The following is a 20049-nucleotide window of genomic DNA, read 5'->3' as shown; positions in this document are numbered from 1 at the left end:
AAGTCTCATGCTGTGCACATAGCTGATAAAGATAACATCCGGATTGCCAAGGCCCGGCAGCGTTTGATCGTCTGTGTGACACAGTGTGGGAAAGGACTGCCAGGAAAGGGCTGCAGCTCAGAGCTGCGCAGTGAGCCAAACAGAGTTTCAGGCTCATCAACATCAAACTAAAGATGTGCCATTGTCATCCTCCATTAGGATGGAGAAACAACAGGAATTGATAACGGGCCACTTTTAAACTGGTTGATATGGTGGGCCTTACCAGCTCCAATGATCCTCTCGATGGATATGGACGATACGTCGATCTCCTGGGCAAACTCGTGGACCGCCTGGTTGGGGTCCTCGTAGGTCAGTGGGTCGATGTAGGTACGCACCCCCGGGAACTTGACTGCAGACAGCGTTCAGGGTAAACTTTACTCAAATGACACCTTTCACACACAACACTTGCAACACACAGAACTGTGTGACAAAATCTCTGCAATAACACAATGAAAGATATACTGACACTAAAAATAATGATAACACAAAACACTTGCAACACAGAGAACGCTGGCAAAATCCCTGCACTAACACATTGAAAGATATACTAACACAAAAAATAATGATAACTGATACTAACCAGCTTATAATAGTGAAGAATGGAAAATGATTTAAATTAATTAAAGCAAGTAGAAGAGAAGAGATCAAACACAAACATAAACCACAACCACACATGTACGCACGCACACACACACACACACACACACACACACACACACACACACACACACACACACACACACACACACACACAGAATGGGTTCATTTACTGAGGCCGTTGTGAAAATGCATCTTCTCTTCTTCTGGGTCCTGCTTGGCTTTGCTGTAGCCACACCTCCTGTATGGATGACAGCACCCAGCAAATGACTCACATATACAATTGATGTTATTGTGTAGTTATGCAGAAGTAATAGCTCTGCTTGTGTTACCCCCTAACATCTTCTCTTTGTTTTCACCATGTGGTATCTGTGTGCGTGTTTGAAACTATCGGCGAAGCAAAATAAATATCTAATCATCTCAAGTGTGAAATATAAGCTATTTATGTATGCAGAGGGAGAGAGCATGAGAGAGAGCGAGAGAGTGCGAAAGAGAGCGAGAGAGTGTGGGACAGCGAGCGAGAGAGCGAGAGAGAGCGAGGGGGAGCGAGAGAGAGAGAGAGAGCGAGACACTGAGAGAACGAGAGAGCGATAGAGCACAAGAGAGAGTGGATGAACCCGTTTTCCTCTGTCAATATTTAGACAGCATCAAAGGGGATAGTGACAGATAACACAGATTAAATATGAAGTTATCGATTTTAAACCTGATCCTATTGAGAACAGACACACACACACTGGTCTGGTCGGTAGACAGAAAGGCACAGCACAGGGTGTGTTTATATAGTGTGTTCCACCTCAGGAACGTCCCCCAGGAAATAATTCCGTGAGCCATTATTGGACCCATTATCGGACCCCCAAAAAAGTCCCTGCTCGGTGGTTGGTACAGGAATCTAGGGGCTGAACATCTCTGATCAGTAGAGTACGTCCAGCCCTTCAAAGGTCTGCAGCTGTAAACCAACTGCTGACGCTAAACCACACACAGCGCTCTGATTGCATCCATAGTAATGAACTACGTTTATAGACCTATAATCATCACTATCTGTTATATGTTTTGATCTTTCATCTCGTAGCAGCCAATGTTTACTGACAATGCGGGACGTGAAAGGTTCTTTTGATGACATGAGGGTGGTAAAGTATTTTGGTTTTGGATATCAACTTCCTCCGAAAGATTTAAAGCCTACTTTTAGTATGAGAACCCACTACCCGTATCCACTATCTGCCATTCATTTTACTATTTTAAACTTGGTTTAAAACTCAAACTCCCTAATAATTGAATCCTCTAAATACGTAGGATCAATAGATCAAAGGGATGTTTCGTATTCACTGTGCGGTTGAGGTCGGAATCCGTCTTTGTCTCTGCCATGATTCTTTTCGCAAATTACCGCTTTCTCGTGTCGTAGCCGATGTAAACAGTTAACTTATTTTTGTTATTATGATTTTCGCTCTGTGTTTCTTTCTTTTTCATGTCCTTTATTTGTTATGTGCCTGATGTCAAAGGACCTCTCGCCAGACCCTCATAGGTCTGCACACTGCGGTGGAAATGCAGACAACACGGGGGGCCTAAGTCCTTAAAAAGTAGAGGGAGTTAAGGTTCTTGGTGGAAACACGACTTTGTTTATACGCGTGTGTGTGTATGTGTGCGTGTGCGTGTGAGTCCTACCGTCCACTCAGCAGGAAGCCCGCCACCAGGGCCAGCAGGACGAGGGCTAGGGTGACAGCTACGGCCACAACTGATGCCTGGGCCCGCCCACTGGACGCCGCAACTGGCCATTCACAAGGATCAATGTTAAATGACAACCAATCAGATCATAGAAGCACCAGTATGTTAACAATGGTGTGTGTTAATATATGGGGATGGTTGTGTCTGTGTATATGTGTGTGCGTGTGCGTGTGTGTGTGTGTGTTGTTATGTGATTGTGTGTGTGTGTGTAAATGTGTGTGTGTGTGTATGTGTATGTGTGTGTGTGTGTGTGTGTGTGTGTGTGTGTGTGTGTGTGTGTGTGTGTGTGTATGTGTTTGTGTATGTGTGTATACTCACAGGAAGGGCTGGTCTGGAACTCGAAGCGCCGGCTGAAGGCTCCGTAGCCAGCGGACGTCCTGGCCCGGACCTGACAGACAGAAACAACGGGTTACAGTCCAACGTAGAGATGAACAGGGAATCATGAAGGATCCCGGCTATAAGAGGAGGACCAGGAGACCAATGGGAAGGTAAGATGAGCTGAGCTCCAGGCCCGGTGAAACCTGCATACCCCAGCTTTAACATGAAGCCCGGAGCACAGGGCCGCGTCGGGACAGATGCTTCATCTAAAGCTACGGGCTCACCAAATCCCAACCCCACCCCTGCCTGACCACTGACCTGGAAGATGTAGGCGGAGGACGGCTTCAGACCCTCCACCACCATCTCCGTCAGCTGGGACTTGATGATGGTGTAGCTTGACTCCTGCTCCTGAGGGGGCAGAGAAGACAGAGAACCGGGGGAGGGAGGGTCTGTGTTACTTCTTCTGCTGTAATACTTCACAGTTTAACATATATCACATGATGATAGATTCATGTTATCAGGATAAACCGGGGCAGGGCCACGATAGACTAGGGGACTACCAAATGAAAGGTTGTGGGTTCAATGCCCTAGTCTCATATGTAGGCGTCCTTGTAGGCATCCAGCCCTAATCCTGTGACCACGCATGAGCATGCAGGACTGTGTGTGTATGTGCCTGTGTGGTGGCCTGGCCATTGCCAGACCAAGCTCAATAGTAGATTGCACGTTGGTCTGGGGAGGCTGATCAACGGGCCTAGTTCAAATGACTCTGTACACAATTGTTTGCCTGCCGTCGCTTCGCTGTCGTCATTGTCTTAAACCAGCCAATATCAAACCAGGTGGAAAAGCAAGCTTGGTGATTTGCTCCCATAGAAGCAGATCGGAAGCAGGAAGGAATGTATTGCTCCTCTACAGTCCCACCTGAAGGGCGAATCGCCGGCAGAACGGGCTGGGGTACCCAGTCTACCTGTGTGCAGGACTGTGTGGTATTTGTGCCTGTGTGCAGTTATAGGTGTGTGTGTGTGTGTGTGTGTGTGTGTGTGTGTGTGTGTGTGTGTGTGTGTGTGTGTGTGTGTGTGTGTGTGTGTGTGTGTGTGTGTGTGTGTACAGTACTGTGTGTATGCCGGGGTGTGTGTGTGTGTGTGTGTGTGTGTGTGTGTGTACAGTACTGTGTGTATGCCTGTGTGTGTGTGTGCCGTGCGTGCGTGCGTGCGTGCGTGCGTGCGTGCGTGCGTGTGTGTGTGTGTGTACAGTACTGTGTGTATGCCTGTGTGTGTGTGTGTGTGTGTGTGCGTGCATGTGTGAGTATGTGTGTAGTACTGTGTGTGTGTGTGTGTGTGTGTGTACAGTACTGTGTGTATGTGTGTGTGTGTGTGTGTGTACAGTACTGTGTGTATGCCTGTGTGTGTGTGTGTGTGTGTGTGTGTGTGTGTACAGTACTGTGTGTATGCCTGTGTGTGTGTGTGCGTGTGTGTGTGTGTGTGTACAGTATTGTGTGTATGCCTGTGTGTGTGTGTGTGTGTGTGTGTGTGTAGTACTGTGTGTGTGTGTGCAGTACTGTGTGTGTGCAGTACTGTGTGTGTGTGTGTGTGTGTAGTACTGTGTGTGTGTGTGTGTGTGTAGTACTGTGTGTGTGTGTGTGTGTGTGTGCGTGTGCGTGTGTGTGTAGTACTGTGTGTGGTTGTGTACAGTACTGTGTGTATGCCTGTGTGTGTGTGTGTGTGTGTGTGCAGTACTGTGTGCCTATGTGTTGGAGTGTGTACAGCAGGGATCAGTTTCTCCACAGTAACCACACCATATTTAAAACAGGTCTAAGTGGCCTCCTGTACACTACATCTCCATTTGTCGACCGCATTGACCAGCCTGTTCCTGGACTCTCCGTTCTACCTCTCTCCATATCCTGTCCCCCTACACCTCCCCCCACCTCCTCCAAATACCTACTATCCTTTACCCCTGTCAACCCCCTGTCTTCCTCCTCCTCTTCCTCTCCTCTCACCTTCTCCTCCAACTCCCTCCATCTCATCTCTCCCTCCACCTCCTATCTCCCTCGCCATCACCTCTCTCCTCCCCATTACATCCTCTCTACACCCACTCCTCTTTATCCCTCCACTACTCCGACCTCCCCCCTCTCAGACCTTCCAAGAGCAGTGAATCAGAGAGAGAGAGCGAGAGAGAGGGGGAGGGGGAGAGGGAGAGAGAAAGACAAAGAGAAAGAGAGAGAGCGACAGAGAGGATCACTAAACATTAAGTGGAGTGTTGGGTTTCTGAGTCCATCAGAGTCCGGCTCCTGAGAACAGGATAGCCTCCACCGGTCCAACCGCACACTTCTAGCTTGGGCCGGAAAGTGCAGTAGTACGAATACGGAGGAGTAAGCGATACAGAGCTTAGCCGCATCTAATGAAGCTTCAGATCCTTGCCTCTTCTTCTTCTCTGATGTGCTCTGGGTGTGTTTCCACACTATAGTGATGTTTTTGTGATAAATAAACCTGCACACGCTACTACAGTAAAGACACCACATCATTGTACTGGAGGATAGTAGTACTCCTGGTGTGGCAAAGAACCTTTTCAAAGTACTTAGTACTAGTTACTGCAGTGTAGTGGTGTGACGGATTACCATTTCAAAGAACTTGGTACTAGGTATTCAGTACTGCAGTATAGTTGGGTGACGCAGTACCTTTTCAAAGTACTATATACTAGATTGTACGGCAGTAATGTGGTGTGACGCAGTACCTTTTCAAAGTACTGTGTACTAGGTTGTACTGCAGTAAGGTGGGGTGACGCAGTACCTTTTCAAAGTACTGTGCACTAGGTTGTACTGCAGTAAGGTGGGGTGACGCAGTACCTTTTCAAAGTACTTGGTCTCGTACTCCAAGATGATGCCGTTGGGCCGGTCGGGCTCAGCCCAGGACACCGTGATGCTGCTCCTCCCGGAGGCCCCCCTCCTCACCACGCTGACCGGGGAAGGGGCTGCTCTCACACACACACACACACACACACACACACACACACACACACACACACACACTCAAAGGTTAGTAAATCCTTAGATAATCAAACCGTAAAACGATAAACCGTAAAAAGGACCTCCTTAAGTCATATCTCCATGAAGCAGTAAAACATCCCATAATAACAAGATGATGCAATTCACAGCAACACTATCTCCAGATCTACTCCCTATTTAAAACAACCCACACATCACACTCAACCGTTTTCAAGTTTTTCTTTCTTTGCTTTGCAAAAGTAACATCCAAAAGTTTGTGTTAGAGAGTAGTTGACATAGGACCATGGATGACAACGTGTAGAGTTCAATACAATTTTTCTTGTTTAATTTTATTTATTAATAAATGATAGGTAAGGAACAAAGTCAATCGAGCCATAATATCAGTTTACACGACAGCTTTTGTAATAAGTCAACCATATAATCGAGCATATCACCCTGATATCACCTCAGTCTGTCAGTCTTCTACCAATCACCTAACCCCCGGTGCAGGGAAGCGTATTTAATAATGTGTTTTTATTCATGAATATATTCATCACATAAATTCACAGCTGGAGCCTGTCGTCGAGGAGACACACCTAGACGACACCACCCGACCACAAGCCTTTATACTGCTGGGAAGACCGTGGTGTTACAGCCCTGTTCATCACTGTTAAACCACAGCCCTGTAACACCACAGCGCTGTAACACCTGTAACACCACAGCGCTGTAATATCACTGTAAAACCACAGCCCTGTAACAACACAGCCCTGTAACACCTGTAACACCACAGCCCTGTAACACCTGTAACACCACAGCGCTGTAACTCCTGTAACACCATAGCGCTGTAACATCACTGTAAAACCACAGCCCTGTAACTCCTGTAACACCACAGCGGTGTAACTCCTGTAACAACACAGCCCTGTAACACCAGTAACAACACACAGCCCTGTAACACCACAGCCCTGTAACGTAACAGCCCTGTAACATAACATCCCTGTAACAACACCCTGTAACATCACTGTAACACCACATACCTGTAACAACACAGCCCTGTAATATCACACAGGCCTAACAGCTCCTGGCTTCAGTATACCTTGATGGGGTCTCCGTGTTTAGCTAAAGGGACACTTCACCCATTTGCATTAAGCTTCATATTTTTGAATGGTTTTGCATCATTCCCTCATTTTCCCCTGAGTTGGGAGTGATCCATATCTACCTCTAACACTTCCTGCTTTAAATGACGCAAAATTAGTGCCTGTAGTTCAATGCCCCAGTGAATGCTTGGGGAGCGAACGTATGTTCCTATCCGGCAGACATCAGGGTTTGATCAATAATCTTTAGGCTGATAGTCAAACACCCCAACCTTTAGATAACCACATCATCAGAATGAGGTCTAATCCCTGCCACATGTGTTCATTTTCACACTTTACCATAAAACCATGCTTTAACAGGCAGTGGATACAATTATGTTTCAATGTTTTTTTCACAGCATTTGTTTTTAACTATATCTTCATGGTCTATCAAAGTGAAACTGGAACCGCTGCAACACTGCTTTCAAATTAAGAGCTTTTAAGAGTGCAAAATGCCCCCTGGGGTGCAACCATGATAGTGTGTGTGTCTGTGTGTGTGTGTGTGTCCTTGTGTGTGTATGTGTGTATTTGCATGCATGAGCATGTGTGTTTGTATACATTAGTGCACAAGTGTGTGTTGTGTACGTATATGTATGCATGTATGCATGTATGTATGTATGTATGTATGTATGTGTGTATGTGTGTGTGTGTGTGTGTGTGTGTGTGTGTGTGTGTGTGTGTGTGTGTGTGTGTGTGTGTGTGTGTGTGTGTGTGTGAGAGAGTGAGATTGAGTAGATCAGTGGAGCGTGGCAGGTGATCGATGAGGGGTGGAGGGTAACTGTACCCTAAGTGGTGGGCTGCCAGCCATGTTATCTGCTGCATCTTAAGAGGCTGAAACCAGAGACACTGGAATATCAAGCGGACCACCAGAGGGACCGCGGTCCACCAGGAGCAATCCGAGGAGAGGGGGGCTAGAGAGCGACGGATACATAGATCCAGATATAGGGCTTATGATAAAGAACCACAACCTGAACCATGGTTGTCCACCTAGATGTGTGATGGAAAGCTCAGTTTACCAGCCTACCCAGTGCACTGTAGCAAACGTTGCTCATCTATCCAGCACACATCTAGGTGGACACGCCCACCTGTGATGTCAGAAGCTGCACCTTTTCAAAACGGCTTGTAATGGCTAATTACACTCACACCTGGTGGTATAATATGTATAGATTAAAAAAGCTAAATCGCAAAAACCCAAGTTAGCTTTTTTGAGCCTTCAGATTTCTGTTGTGTTTACACTTCTTAATGACTCTCTCGAACACACACACACACACACACACACACACACACACACATCGTTATGTGTCTTATGCTGGTTCTGTTGTGTCGGAAAAAGTCTTTCTCCTCTTCCTGCAGCCATGATGTTCTGCTTCTTCATCAGATGGACCGTGATCATAAGACCTTTCCTTCCTCACACTTTCCCCTCTCTGTCCCTCTCTCTCTCCTCATCTCTACCCCTCTCTCTCCTCATCTCTACCCCTCTCTCTCCTCATCTCTACCCCTCTCTCTCCTCATCTCTACCCATCTCTCTCCTCATCTCCACCCCTCTCTCTCCTCATCTCTTCCCCTCTCTGTCTCCCTCTCCCTACTCAACTCCACCCCTCTCTGTCCCTCTCTTTCTCCTCATCCCCACCACTCTCTCTCATCCCCTTTGCACGCCAACTATCTGCTCCACCACTTCATTTATCTGTCACAAGCAGCAAACGTGAGCGCACGTTTTATACACACACACACACACACACACACACACACATCGCCAATGCATTATTAATTCTGGCTATATTTCTGGTAAGTATGCTATAATTATTCCTGCTGGTTTTTGGCAGGACTCAGACATTTTGCTGCCAGATACTTTAAACATTTAAGTGAGAGGTAATTTAATGGCTGGTAATTTATAGGCCTATATTTCTGATAAAATATGTTTTACAGGCTTATTTTCATTCTCCTTCTTCTCCATCTATCTGTTTAAATATCATGAATAATCAATTATATATGATTCAGTATATGGTATGTTTAATATAAAATTGCGCCACCTATTGTGTCATTGTATAACAGTGAATATGAAAGGGTTGTTTTAAACATTAGATTTATATCAGATGAAACAAACTCACTTCTTCCATCAGGGAGCTACACATGCTTTTTGTGGCATTGAAATGCTCAGAGTAAACCAAAGTACAAGGCTAAGTGATGTCTGCATGAAATATTTATAATCTTATAGTCAAAACATTTCTCCTCTGAATATTAAAAACCCATTTATAGGGTTTTTATATCACAGTGGCTGGAATAAATTAATTTAAAATGTGTTTATTTAGATAGGATTTTTATTGTTTCATGATCTTATGTCACATCTCGCTAACAAATCTACATTTGGATGTTACAATGTGCCAAATAGTTAATCTATAATCAACTGCCTCACATAACAGTGAAGACATCCTATATCTACAGGATGAGAGTTCAACTGACTGATGGTGTTAGACACTGAACGCGGTTGGTATAGAGGTGGTCTGGTCTCCCCCCGTCTAATCTAATGTAATCCTAATCTCCTTTAGGTGCCTAGCAGTCATCTGGTGGACAGGAGGTTTAATAGAGACACTCGTAGACAGACAGTCAGACACAGGCACACAGATGCACACAAACACACACTCACACACACAGGCACACACCCACACAAACACAAGCACACACACACACACACACACACACACACACACACTCACACACACATTTTTGTGAAGGAGCCATCTGTTCTTCTGACAGAACCCACGTGCTCAAATCCTTTCTTTCTTATCCTTCCTCCTCCTCCCTCCTCTCCTCACACTTCTCCTCCCCTCCTCTCCTCTCTCGTCTACTGTATCGCTCTCCTCCTCTCATCTCATCCTCCTCAAGATGAGGGGAAGACATAATTGGTTTATTTATTCATTTTTTATTAACATTTTGGCCAATGATTCAAACAATGTTCACACAACACATGAATAAATAAAACCTGCATCTTTGAAAAGAGATTTCCACAAGATATTTTAAACCTTTCCAACAAGCAACACTTTCTAATGAACATGTTTTTACGTAGAAAACACATATGAGCCAGTGTGCAGTTAAAAAAAGAAGAAAGAAAATGTTGATAAAATATCCAAGCAACCAATATTCCTCTTCGATGTGAAAACATCTTAAAACAAATAGACTACTTAAAGTTGGCCTACTCTAAAATACTGCATTATGAATAACAGCATTATTGAAAGGTGGCAGGATAGTACAGGGGTACTATCTTAACCCCTAGCTGCTCCTTGATGACCTGTACTGTACCGTCTAACCCCTAGCTGCTAGATGTAGATATGAGTCAAACCTACCCGCCTGATTGGTGGTGACGTTGAGTGTCACATACTGCTGGGCATGGCCATTGGCCAACAGTGACACACCGTTGACAGCGTCCAATAGGAAGCTGTAGTTGGTGTGGGACTGCAGGTCCGCCACCATCACCGAGGTGTTGGCCACTCCCACGCGCCGCGGCAGGAAGCGCACGCTGGCGCCACACTCCTCTAAGCCCCGCCCCTCCGGCAGAACCCTACGGCACAGGATGTTGTAGCGCACGTCCTTCCTGCCACCAGTCTCCATGGGAACAGACCACTCCAGAAAGACACTGGTCTCGTTGACGTTGGAGATGGCGTTACGGGGCGCAGAAGGGGGACCTGAGGGGGGAACCACACACACACACACACACACACACACACACACACACACATATACACCGACACACATACACATGCATACACACCGACACGCACACACAAACAACAAACACACACACACACACACACCACAAACACACATAAACTCAACCACACACACACACACACATACACACACACCCACTCACACACACACACACACACACACAATACACAAAATAAAGAAAGAAAGCAAGAAAGAGCATCTCTTAGCTGACATTATATATATATACTGAGGAGATGAGGAGAAGAAAATAAGAAAAGGGAGGAGAAGAGAAGAGAAGAGGACAATGAAAGGAGAAGATGGCGGAGAAAGAACAGGATATGTGGCATGATGATAGAAGAATGCAATGAGAAACAGCAACACAACCTGCCCGAATGTGCACATGCAACGTATCAGAACAAGATCATACATACTGAATATTAAAACATACAACGCCTTAAAGCCTGTTGCTAAAGGCCCTCTCTGGGACTCACGTGTGCACGCCATGTTGGCGGGGTCCGCAGGGTTCTTGTAGTATGCAGGCTCGCAGCTGCAGACCCGGGCCCCGAACTCCCTGGCCCAACTGTGGGGAGGACACTTACTGCAGCCTCCCGCCTGGAGCAGGGAGCGATAGAACCCTGGACCACACTCTGAGGAGAGGAGAGGAGGGGAGGAGGGGAGAGAGGGGAGGGGAGAAGAGGAGGGAAGGAGGGGCGGGGAGGAGAAAGGGGAGGGCAGGGGAGGGGAGGAGGGGAGAGGGGAGGGGAGGAGAGAAGAGAAGAGAGAGGAGGGGAGGAGAGGGGGGGAGAGGAGAGAGGAGAGGAGGAGAGGAGAGGTGAGGAGAGAAGGGGAGAGGAGAGGAGAGGAGAGGAGAGGAGAGAAGGAGAGTCGAGGAGAGGATAGGATATGATAGGAGAGAGGAGAGGAGAGGAGAAGAGAGGGGAGGAGAACAGGAGATAAGAGAAGGGGAGAAGAGAGGGGAGGAGACGAGAGGAGAGGAGTGGGGAGGGAAGGAGCGGAGAGGGGAGGAGTGGAGGGGAGGAGAGGAGGAGACAAAAGGGGAGTAGAGGAGAGAAGGGGAGAGGGGAGGAGAGGAGGAGACAAAAGGGGAGTAGAGGAGAGAAGGGGAGAGGGGAGGAGAGGAGGGGAGGAGACAAAAGGGGAGTAGAGGAGAGAGAAGGGGAGAGGAGAGGAGTGGAGGAGAGGAGGAGACAAAAGGGGAGGAGAGGAGAGAAGGGGAGAGGAGAGGAGAGGAGTGGCGGATAGGAGAGGGGAGGAGGAGAGGGAGGGGGGCAGAGAGGAGAGGAGTAGAGGAGAGGGATCTGAGATCAGGGGCCTGGTCTCAGATCCCAAACATGGGGTTCTTTCAGCCATGAAGCCCCTGGTTGTGTGTGAACCAGACAGAAGCAAGGGTCTTCTACGTGAGGCCTGATGAGGGAGCAGACGGATCCCAGGGGCCTCCAGCTGAACTACTCTCAGTCTCTGGCTTCAGGTTCCTCTCACTGGTAAATAAAACACGTCCTCAAGTCCCTTACAGACAGGGTATTTCCTTCACATATCAATCCTGCAAGTAAGCACACATACACACACACACCCACACACATACATGCATATATTCATTGCACGTCACTTAGGCCTATGTCAAAAGACAGGCTTACACAGAAGGAAAATCGCTCCCTCACACACACACACACACACAGCTTATTTAATAGGGGCAGCCGGGAGGGGGGGAGACTGCCTTAGAATGTAAAGATGCTAGAATACATCAACAACCTCCATCTCCATGGCAATGACCAAGCCAACCAATCACAGATAGATCACTGCTTGTCATCCACTCCCCTAACACAAATTAACCTATAAGACTCCCCATACACATCAACACACACGCGAGACAACAGATTAAAGCAGAGGAGCAATGGAGAAAAGAGAAGAGAGGAGAGAGTACGAGAGGGGGAGAGAACAGAGTAGGAGCAGAGAACAGGAGAAGAGAGCTATAGGGAAGAGCCAACCCGTTTTTCTTGGGCTGATACTGATCACCAGTTTTTTACAGTGAATTATAGGCTAGAATAGTCTGTTTTTGCACAAATTCCTTCAGTACAACATGTAACAGTTTGGTTCACCTATTACGTAATGAAGCTAGCATAATAATTTCCTCCTTATGTTATGAAGCAAGCATAATAATTGTCTAATTATAAGCTGTTTTCACACGTTCTCCGCATTTTTGCCGCATTTGTACATCAGGAGATTCAACCCTGAGGGTGATTCACAATTGATGGTGATTCATGCTTTATATGCGGACATCAATATTGTTTAGACAGTAGAATATAGATAAGTAGAATCAACGAGGGATTTGTTGGGGGCGGGATATGACATAGAGAGATATTTATTTTTTATTATATTTTTTTCGCTTAATTTCACATATAACAAACACTGGTACAAATGTAGTTGATTTCTGTGTTTACCTGAGAAAACAGGGAGTTGAAGGACGGGACCCTATAATGTTGAACTAACATTTTCTATATACGCGTGCAGCTGTGAACTCATGCATTGTAATTTATTGTAGGTACTTTCATGTACTTTCAGGGTTATAAGACCTATCTTTAAGCGTTCACCACGAATGACACGAAAAAGCAGTGCAACAAAAGGCAACAGGCTGATTATCATTTAGGGGGCCACTCAATGACTCAACTACTATTGCTAGGTTGAAAATAATAACAAACATCTGAAAATTAATCCTTACAAAAGCACCTTAGTGAAATAGAGTGTAACAACAGCTAGTTAAATTATGAAGGAGGGAAGGTGAAAATAAGAGAAAACAAGAGAAGAAGAAGAAACAATAGAACGAAGGAGACAGGAAGGAGAGCCATGAAGGATTAAAGATTCTTAATCACCTTGCCTTTGTTTTTACAAATTTAGCCTGTTTTTATGCGTGTGTGCGTGTGGTTGTGTGTGTGTGTTCGCGTACGTGGTAGGGCAGTCCTGGTTCTAGTTCACCTTGACAAAACCTTGGTCTGTTGTCATGGAACATTAGGCTTGAAAAATACACCTCTGCCCTGGACACACAGACACACACACACACACACACACACACACACACACAAAAGGAATATATCCATAGATCCATTAAACATTTGCAGAGAGGAGAATGAGGAGAGGAGATGAGAGAGTAGGAAAGGAGAGGATGGGAGAGGAGGCAAGATAAAGGAAAGATTCCCATTCTGGATCATGTTTACTGGTGGTCACGTGGTCAGGTGATAATTGTTTCGAATAGTTTCCAAAACATAGATTTGAAAGCCATTAACCGATCATTTAAACCTAAGACACACAATTTGACTAGGTGGAAAAATACCGCACACCATTGTAAGAACTACCTTCGTTACCATGGCGAATTCTGAATGATGGTGCATTAATTTCACACAGTTGGTAAACAGATTACACACTTGGCAACATCCTGGCGATTAATCAGACGCATATCTGCGGGGCAGCGCTGTGTCTTTAGAGGCAACATGAATATAAATGACTTCATGGTTATTACCTCATTCTTCATGCTATCAGCCAACCATTGTTCAGGACCCTACGGGAGAGGCTCTGTTACTGGTTACCTGAGAACACTGTTCTCATCATGTTCTCCAGCTCAACCGGTCCTTCAATACCACCGCTCTTTTTGTTCAAATAATAAATCTAATAATAATCTAATCTAATATTAGTTTAAATATTATGAAATTACCATGAACACAAATATTAATCATACCTAGTTCACACATAAGTCACAGGCCATTATTTTTCTTCGAGAATGATTCTGCTTTGCTAACTGAAAACACAGACACAGACAGACACAGAAAGACACACACGCACACGCACACGTACACGCACACACACACACACACACAGAAACACACAGTCGATTCCTGTAGTTTATGACAGCTGGGAAATTATTGTTGATACCAAATTGGTAGTTAAAAGAACCATGACATTACAATTTAGTTGATAATCACTCATTAAGCGCCGCATCCAACAAAAAGATTACACTTTTCATCTGAACACTGATCCATGCTTTTTAGTTTATTATTCATCAATCATTTTAGGTCTAACGCTATTTCTCTCTATCGCTCTTCTTTCACACATAGGTGTACACACAGGCAGACAGACGCACATACAAAGGTGCGTACACACACACACACACACTTTTGTGTGTGCCTTTCATGCACACACATCACGCCAGCTGTCTTGGTGATGCTACATTTGACACAGAGCTCTTATGTGTCTGTTACAAAGGGTAAAAGCTATTTAATATGCAATGCTCCCTTATGTATGTGTGCTTGTATGTGCCTTTCTGTGAGTATGTGCGTGTGTAAGTGTGTATGTGGGTGTGTGTGGGTGCCTTTGTGTATGCAAATCTGTGTGCATGGAGGTGTCTTTTGACTGCTAGGGTTAATGCATAATTAATATGCGCCACACACAGGCATCCTAAGCAATTAAGGATCTGGTGGTGTCCAATGACGGCTCTTAATGAGACACCCTCCCTAATTGGACGCATTTCAATGTAAACATGTTGGTTAAGAACACCCAACCTGTTGTTTTGATAATAACCTATCCGAATGGTGAAGTTAGAATCTTCTTTATTGATGACCACGGTCTAACAGACAATCCATGCGTAACGAGTCCCGGATAATCGCAACCAAATCACGTGAAGTTAATCCTGCGAGACCCACTCATAGTACAGTAACACCGTACACACAGAAATCATACACTTCTGCACTAACAGCAGTTTTATAATAGAAAGGTAAATATGATCTGGTTCACTTAAAATTAACCGAGTGCCCCACAACTAAATGCATTGTCAACAGAATAAAGCATTATGCAGAAGTCAAATAAAGAATTATTTCTTACACTTTTGATTCAATAAACTTCAGCAGCTAGCTCTGTTCATGTATTTTCTATTTGGCCTAGAGGCTCTGCCGGACCTAGGGAAATACATGGAATTGGCAACTTGAACTGGGTTTTTGGGCTCCGGCATGACACGTTGCTCGGATCCCACGCCTTGCTGGGATACAGTGGTGGGAGACTTTTCTGGATTTCGTTGTCTGTGACACTGTTCTGCTGGTGTTTGTTCAGTTCCTTCAGTCCTTTGTATTTTGTCCATGTCGGGGTCAAGTGTTTAACCTGTTGTGTTCAATTCATTAGTGATTGTTGTCTTCAGAGGCTGTGGCTCCATCACTGGCAGGATGTGGCGTCGGTTACGGCTGTATTCCTTCCCTTCAGAATCCACAACATATGAATGTGGCTCATCACACCTCCGCTTCACCACTCCAACTTCATCATGCCCCCTTTGTGTTTAGAGTCTCACCACCTGGTCTGGTTCCAGGGGGCGTAGTGGTTTGCTGATCTTGTCGTAATAGTGCTTTTGTGTCCGCCGCTTCTTTGTTAATTGTGCTTTGATGCTGGTCGGGGTTCTTGCAGATGGTTTTAGGAATTGTTTGCAGATGGGCAGAATGGTTCGAGTGCGATGGGACAGCCTTTGTCCCATCGCACAGCCTTTGTGCAGGTGAGCCCAAGATGTTTTCTCGGGGCATGTTTCGTGTTCGAAGCAGATTCAGGTAGAAGTCTGTCCCGTCTCTCTCTGTGGTCTCTAACAGTTTTTTTGCACTCCTTATGGCCCTCTCACTGAGTCCATTGGACTGAAGATACTCTGGACTGTAGTCAGTGTTGACAGGCTGCTGAGCCGGTCAATTCAAACCAGCCGGAGTATGAATCAGCAAGCAACAGGTAATGGTGAGTCTTCCATTCAAACATGTCTGTGGCGACAAGAGACCAGGGCAGGTCTGGGACTGTGTGCAGTTGTGGCGGCTCTTTCATTATGGCGGCTCCGCATGCCATAACGACAGCCTGAATGTCCTCATTTAAAGATGGCCAGAAAAAACTTTCCCTTGCCCTTCTCTTAGTGGATTCAACTCCTGGGTGTCCCATGTGCAGCACCTTCAGGCGTTGCAGGCGAGCTGCGATGGTGTGAAATGGCTTGTTGTGAATGGTGACCAAGGGCTGGTGGTCAGTCTCAATCACAACCGACTTGCCGTAGTCCAATCTTGCATTTGCTGGGATTCAGTCTCAGTTTCACCTGTCTGGCACGATCCAGTACCTTTTTCAGGTTTCTTTCATGCTCATCAGGGTTTAATGAGCATGAAATCGGTGGCTTAGCCACCGATGAAATGTTGTCCACGATTATAGCGCATGGATGTCCTGCATAGATTTATTCCATGGGTCTTTGAAACACTTCTGAGGCTGTACAAATTCCGAATGGCATCTTTAAGAACTTGAATTGGCCATACCGAGTTGTGAATGTTGTGCAGAGGGATGAGGCATCATCCACTCTGACTTGCCAGAAGGAGCTTTTAGCATCAAGGACGGAAAAGATACTGGCACCTGAAATCTGAGCGGCAACCTTCTCCACCGTACGCATGGGATGGTGAAGGCGCATGAGGGCCTTGTTTAGGTTTCTGCGGTCTATGCAGATGCGCACGTCACCCGTCTCTTTCTTGTGTGTGGCCACTAAATTCGAAACCCATTCCGTTCAAAACCCATGACCTGCTTAATTGGCATTTGCAGTTATTCATTGTGCCTGACAATTTTGTATGTGTTAAGTGACATAACGTTACATTTCGCCCCTGTATCCACTTTCAGGTTAAGTTGTCTGTCATTAACAGTCACAAAACAATGTCCTACCTTGTCAATTTTCTTCTCATCATCATGCAAGGACAAGCCTTCAATGGTGAATGTGTCTTCACTTTTACTGCTGGAGTTTGTTTCGGCATATAGCTGGTTTATCTGTCTGTTTGGTCTGCTTGACTTTGTAGACCTGCATTGGCTTTTGAAGTGGTTCTGCTTACCACAGTTGTGGCACTGTTGGCCAAAAGCCGGACATTGGTCACGTTTCACTGGATGGGTTCCCCCACAATTCCGGCAGCTGGAGATTGATGGATTTTCCTTCATAGTGTGCTTAATTTTGCTGTAGATGTTTGTGTTTTATTTGTACAGCATCCACACTGGCCGTTGTAGCAGTTTTAGGCGTGGAGAGGGCTTTGCTATGTTTTTCAGTGAGCTCGCTAATTTGGCAAATGCTTTAGACAGTGTTAGGTCAGTCTCTTTCAGCAGCGTATGTCGGATGCTGTTGCTACTTATTCCACAGACCAGTCTGTCTGTCTCTCAGTTTGTTTTCCAATGCACCAAAATTAAAATTTTTAGCCTGATTTCTCAGTGTACTCACGTATGCCTCAATTGTTTCGCCAGGTTTTTGGTGTCTGGTGTTGAAGTTGTGCCTCTCCATTATCACGTTTGATTCAGGGTTGCATATTTCTTTAAACTTTCTTTTCAGACATTCGGGGTCCTCTCTAGATTCTGCTGGAACGACAACGTTATCATGTTCTCCTAGTACTGTGGGCGCATAGGTGAATGGGTGGTTAAGGAGTATAAAAGCTCTCGGGCAGGTTTATCGGCGTGTGCGGCGGCAATGAAAATATAATATTCTCGTTCAAACTTGCACCAGTGCACTGCCACATTCCCATCGAAAACAAGAGAGTTCAGACGCCTGAATCCATCTGCCATTTCAATGGTGTCGCTTACCGCGGTCAAGACTTCAAAGCGTTCCGAGAGATGAAGTTGGCCGAGTGATGTCTTCAGGACGAATCCCTCTTCTGACACCATGTTGTTTTGATAATAACGTATCCGAATGGTAAAGTTAGAATCTTTATTGATGACCACGGTCTAACAGAGAATCCATGCGTAACGAGTTCCGGGTAATCGCAACCAAATCACGTTAATCCCGCGAGACCCACTCATAGTACGGTAACACTTTAGGGTCAAACAGTTAAACAGTACAGCTATCTACACACCCTGACTGGGCCTACAGACAGGGAGAGGACAGGAGAAAGGCAATGGTAGAGAGATATGTAGACAGACAGGAAGACACAGACACTGGAGACAGACAGATACATATATATATAGAGCAGAGAAACGCCTTCACTTATTCAACACAAAACCTATTATACCATTTATATCATAAGAACTATAAAAATGTATTATTAATATTATTATTAATATTATTATTATTATTCTTATATGAATGGTGTACAAGGGATTCTGAGTACGACTAGATCACTAATGTTCCTAAAAGAGATCCATTATGTGTAGTTTGGAGATGGCAACACACAGTCCATTCCTCCTCCATGGTAGGGTGTGTACTGCTCACCCCCCCCCCCTCCCTCAGACACAGACTCCTTGGAACCCAACAAGGCGATAGAAACATGCAGGGACTGAAGGCGGGACCAGTGTGTGCTGTCTGACCCGGAGCAGGGCACCGCGGGCTCCACTAGAGGAAACCCAGAGGACCAAGGCTGTGGTGTCAGGACAGATAATATTGTTCACTAATAAACCATTTGGAAATGAACAGGAAGTTTGAAAACGCTGTAAACATCCTCTTCCTCTTCCTCTGTCCGGCTCCGATCATCCGGAGTTTAATGTTTAAACACTCGCTGGGTGTGTGCGTGTGTGTGTGTGTGTGTGTGTGTGTGTGTGACACAGACACACACACAAACTGTGTTTGTGTGTGTGTCTGTGAACACAAACACGCGGTGCAATAGTAATACAGTGGTAAACAGTCCAGTCAATAGTTTCTTCCTGTTGGTCGGGAGAGAACTGCTCATTGTTCTCTCTCAGACAGGAGACCATGACAGCACCCTGTTAATATTATATTATATATGATCTACTATCTTATACTAGAGTTTCCGCACACGCGTTGCGCGCAATCAACCTCTAGTTATAATTAAACCCATAGCTATAATGTGGAAACCCCAGTCGATAATGTAACAAATTTCTGAGTGCATAATATAATATAACAGTCTGGTTCACCTTTTACTTAATGAAGCAAGCATAATAATTTTCTCCTTACGTTATGGAGCAAGTATAATCATTTTCTACTTGTAAGCCGTTTTCACACGTCCTCTGAATTTTTGCCGCATTTGTATATCAGGAGATTTGACTCCGAGGGCCCTATTTTAACGGTCTGAAACGCAAGTGAGAAGCGTAAAACGGAAGTAGCTTTGAGGGCGGGGCTCTGCCACTGTTGCTATTATACCGGCGATTAAATGACTCTTGACTTGTGTTCCTAATATGCATGTGTCCCCCCATTAATATACATTGCCATGGACTGTAATATGCTTTACGTGTTTAGTTTGCGTGTGTTTAAACAGAAGGATGCACATACGTGTGGCTGCATTCATTCATTCCTTTTAACACTCACTCGCGGTAAAACGATATTTTCTCACGATCAAATACTCATCAATCCTACAAGTTATGGGCTTGTACACGATGTCTGTGTCAAGAAAATATGTGTTTGCTGTACGGTGTTTGCAGATGCATTGATTTAAATGCAATTTATTACCGCTGTATCAGCTTTTCTTTCCAAAATAATTTAACCATTCTCGATCATTCTCACGATGGATCTTGGGATCCATCGTAAATTTCTTTGGAGCATTTCCAGAAACTCCTCTTAACATGAACGCGCGTTCACTGCAC

General features: G+C 45.4%; 1 protein-coding gene across 1 annotated transcript in view; it reads right to left on the bottom strand.

Moving 5' to 3' along the window:
* The window catches only part of epha5 (EPH receptor A5), a gene marked incomplete at both ends in the record, with an annotated part of 54071 nt that overhangs the window by 8371 nt on the left and 25651 nt on the right, over positions 1 to 20049 (bottom strand). Inside the window, 8 exons of the mRNA XM_079756203.1 lie at positions 263 to 388; positions 810 to 877; positions 2296 to 2398; positions 2674 to 2743; positions 2992 to 3081; positions 5513 to 5637; positions 10122 to 10460; positions 10977 to 11132. Coding sequence (XP_079612329.1) covers positions 263 to 388; positions 810 to 877; positions 2296 to 2398; positions 2674 to 2743; positions 2992 to 3081; positions 5513 to 5637; positions 10122 to 10460; positions 10977 to 11132 — 1077 coding nt within the window. The remainder of the gene's footprint in view (positions 1 to 262; positions 389 to 809; positions 878 to 2295; positions 2399 to 2673; positions 2744 to 2991; positions 3082 to 5512; positions 5638 to 10121; positions 10461 to 10976; positions 11133 to 20049) is intronic.

The sequence above is a fragment of the Pollachius pollachius genome (genome assembly GCF_949987615.1).
Source record: "Pollachius pollachius genome assembly, chromosome: 18".
NCBI lineage: Eukaryota > Metazoa > Chordata > Actinopteri > Gadiformes > Gadidae > Pollachius > Pollachius pollachius.
This window is presented reverse-complemented; position numbering and strand designations above follow the sequence as displayed.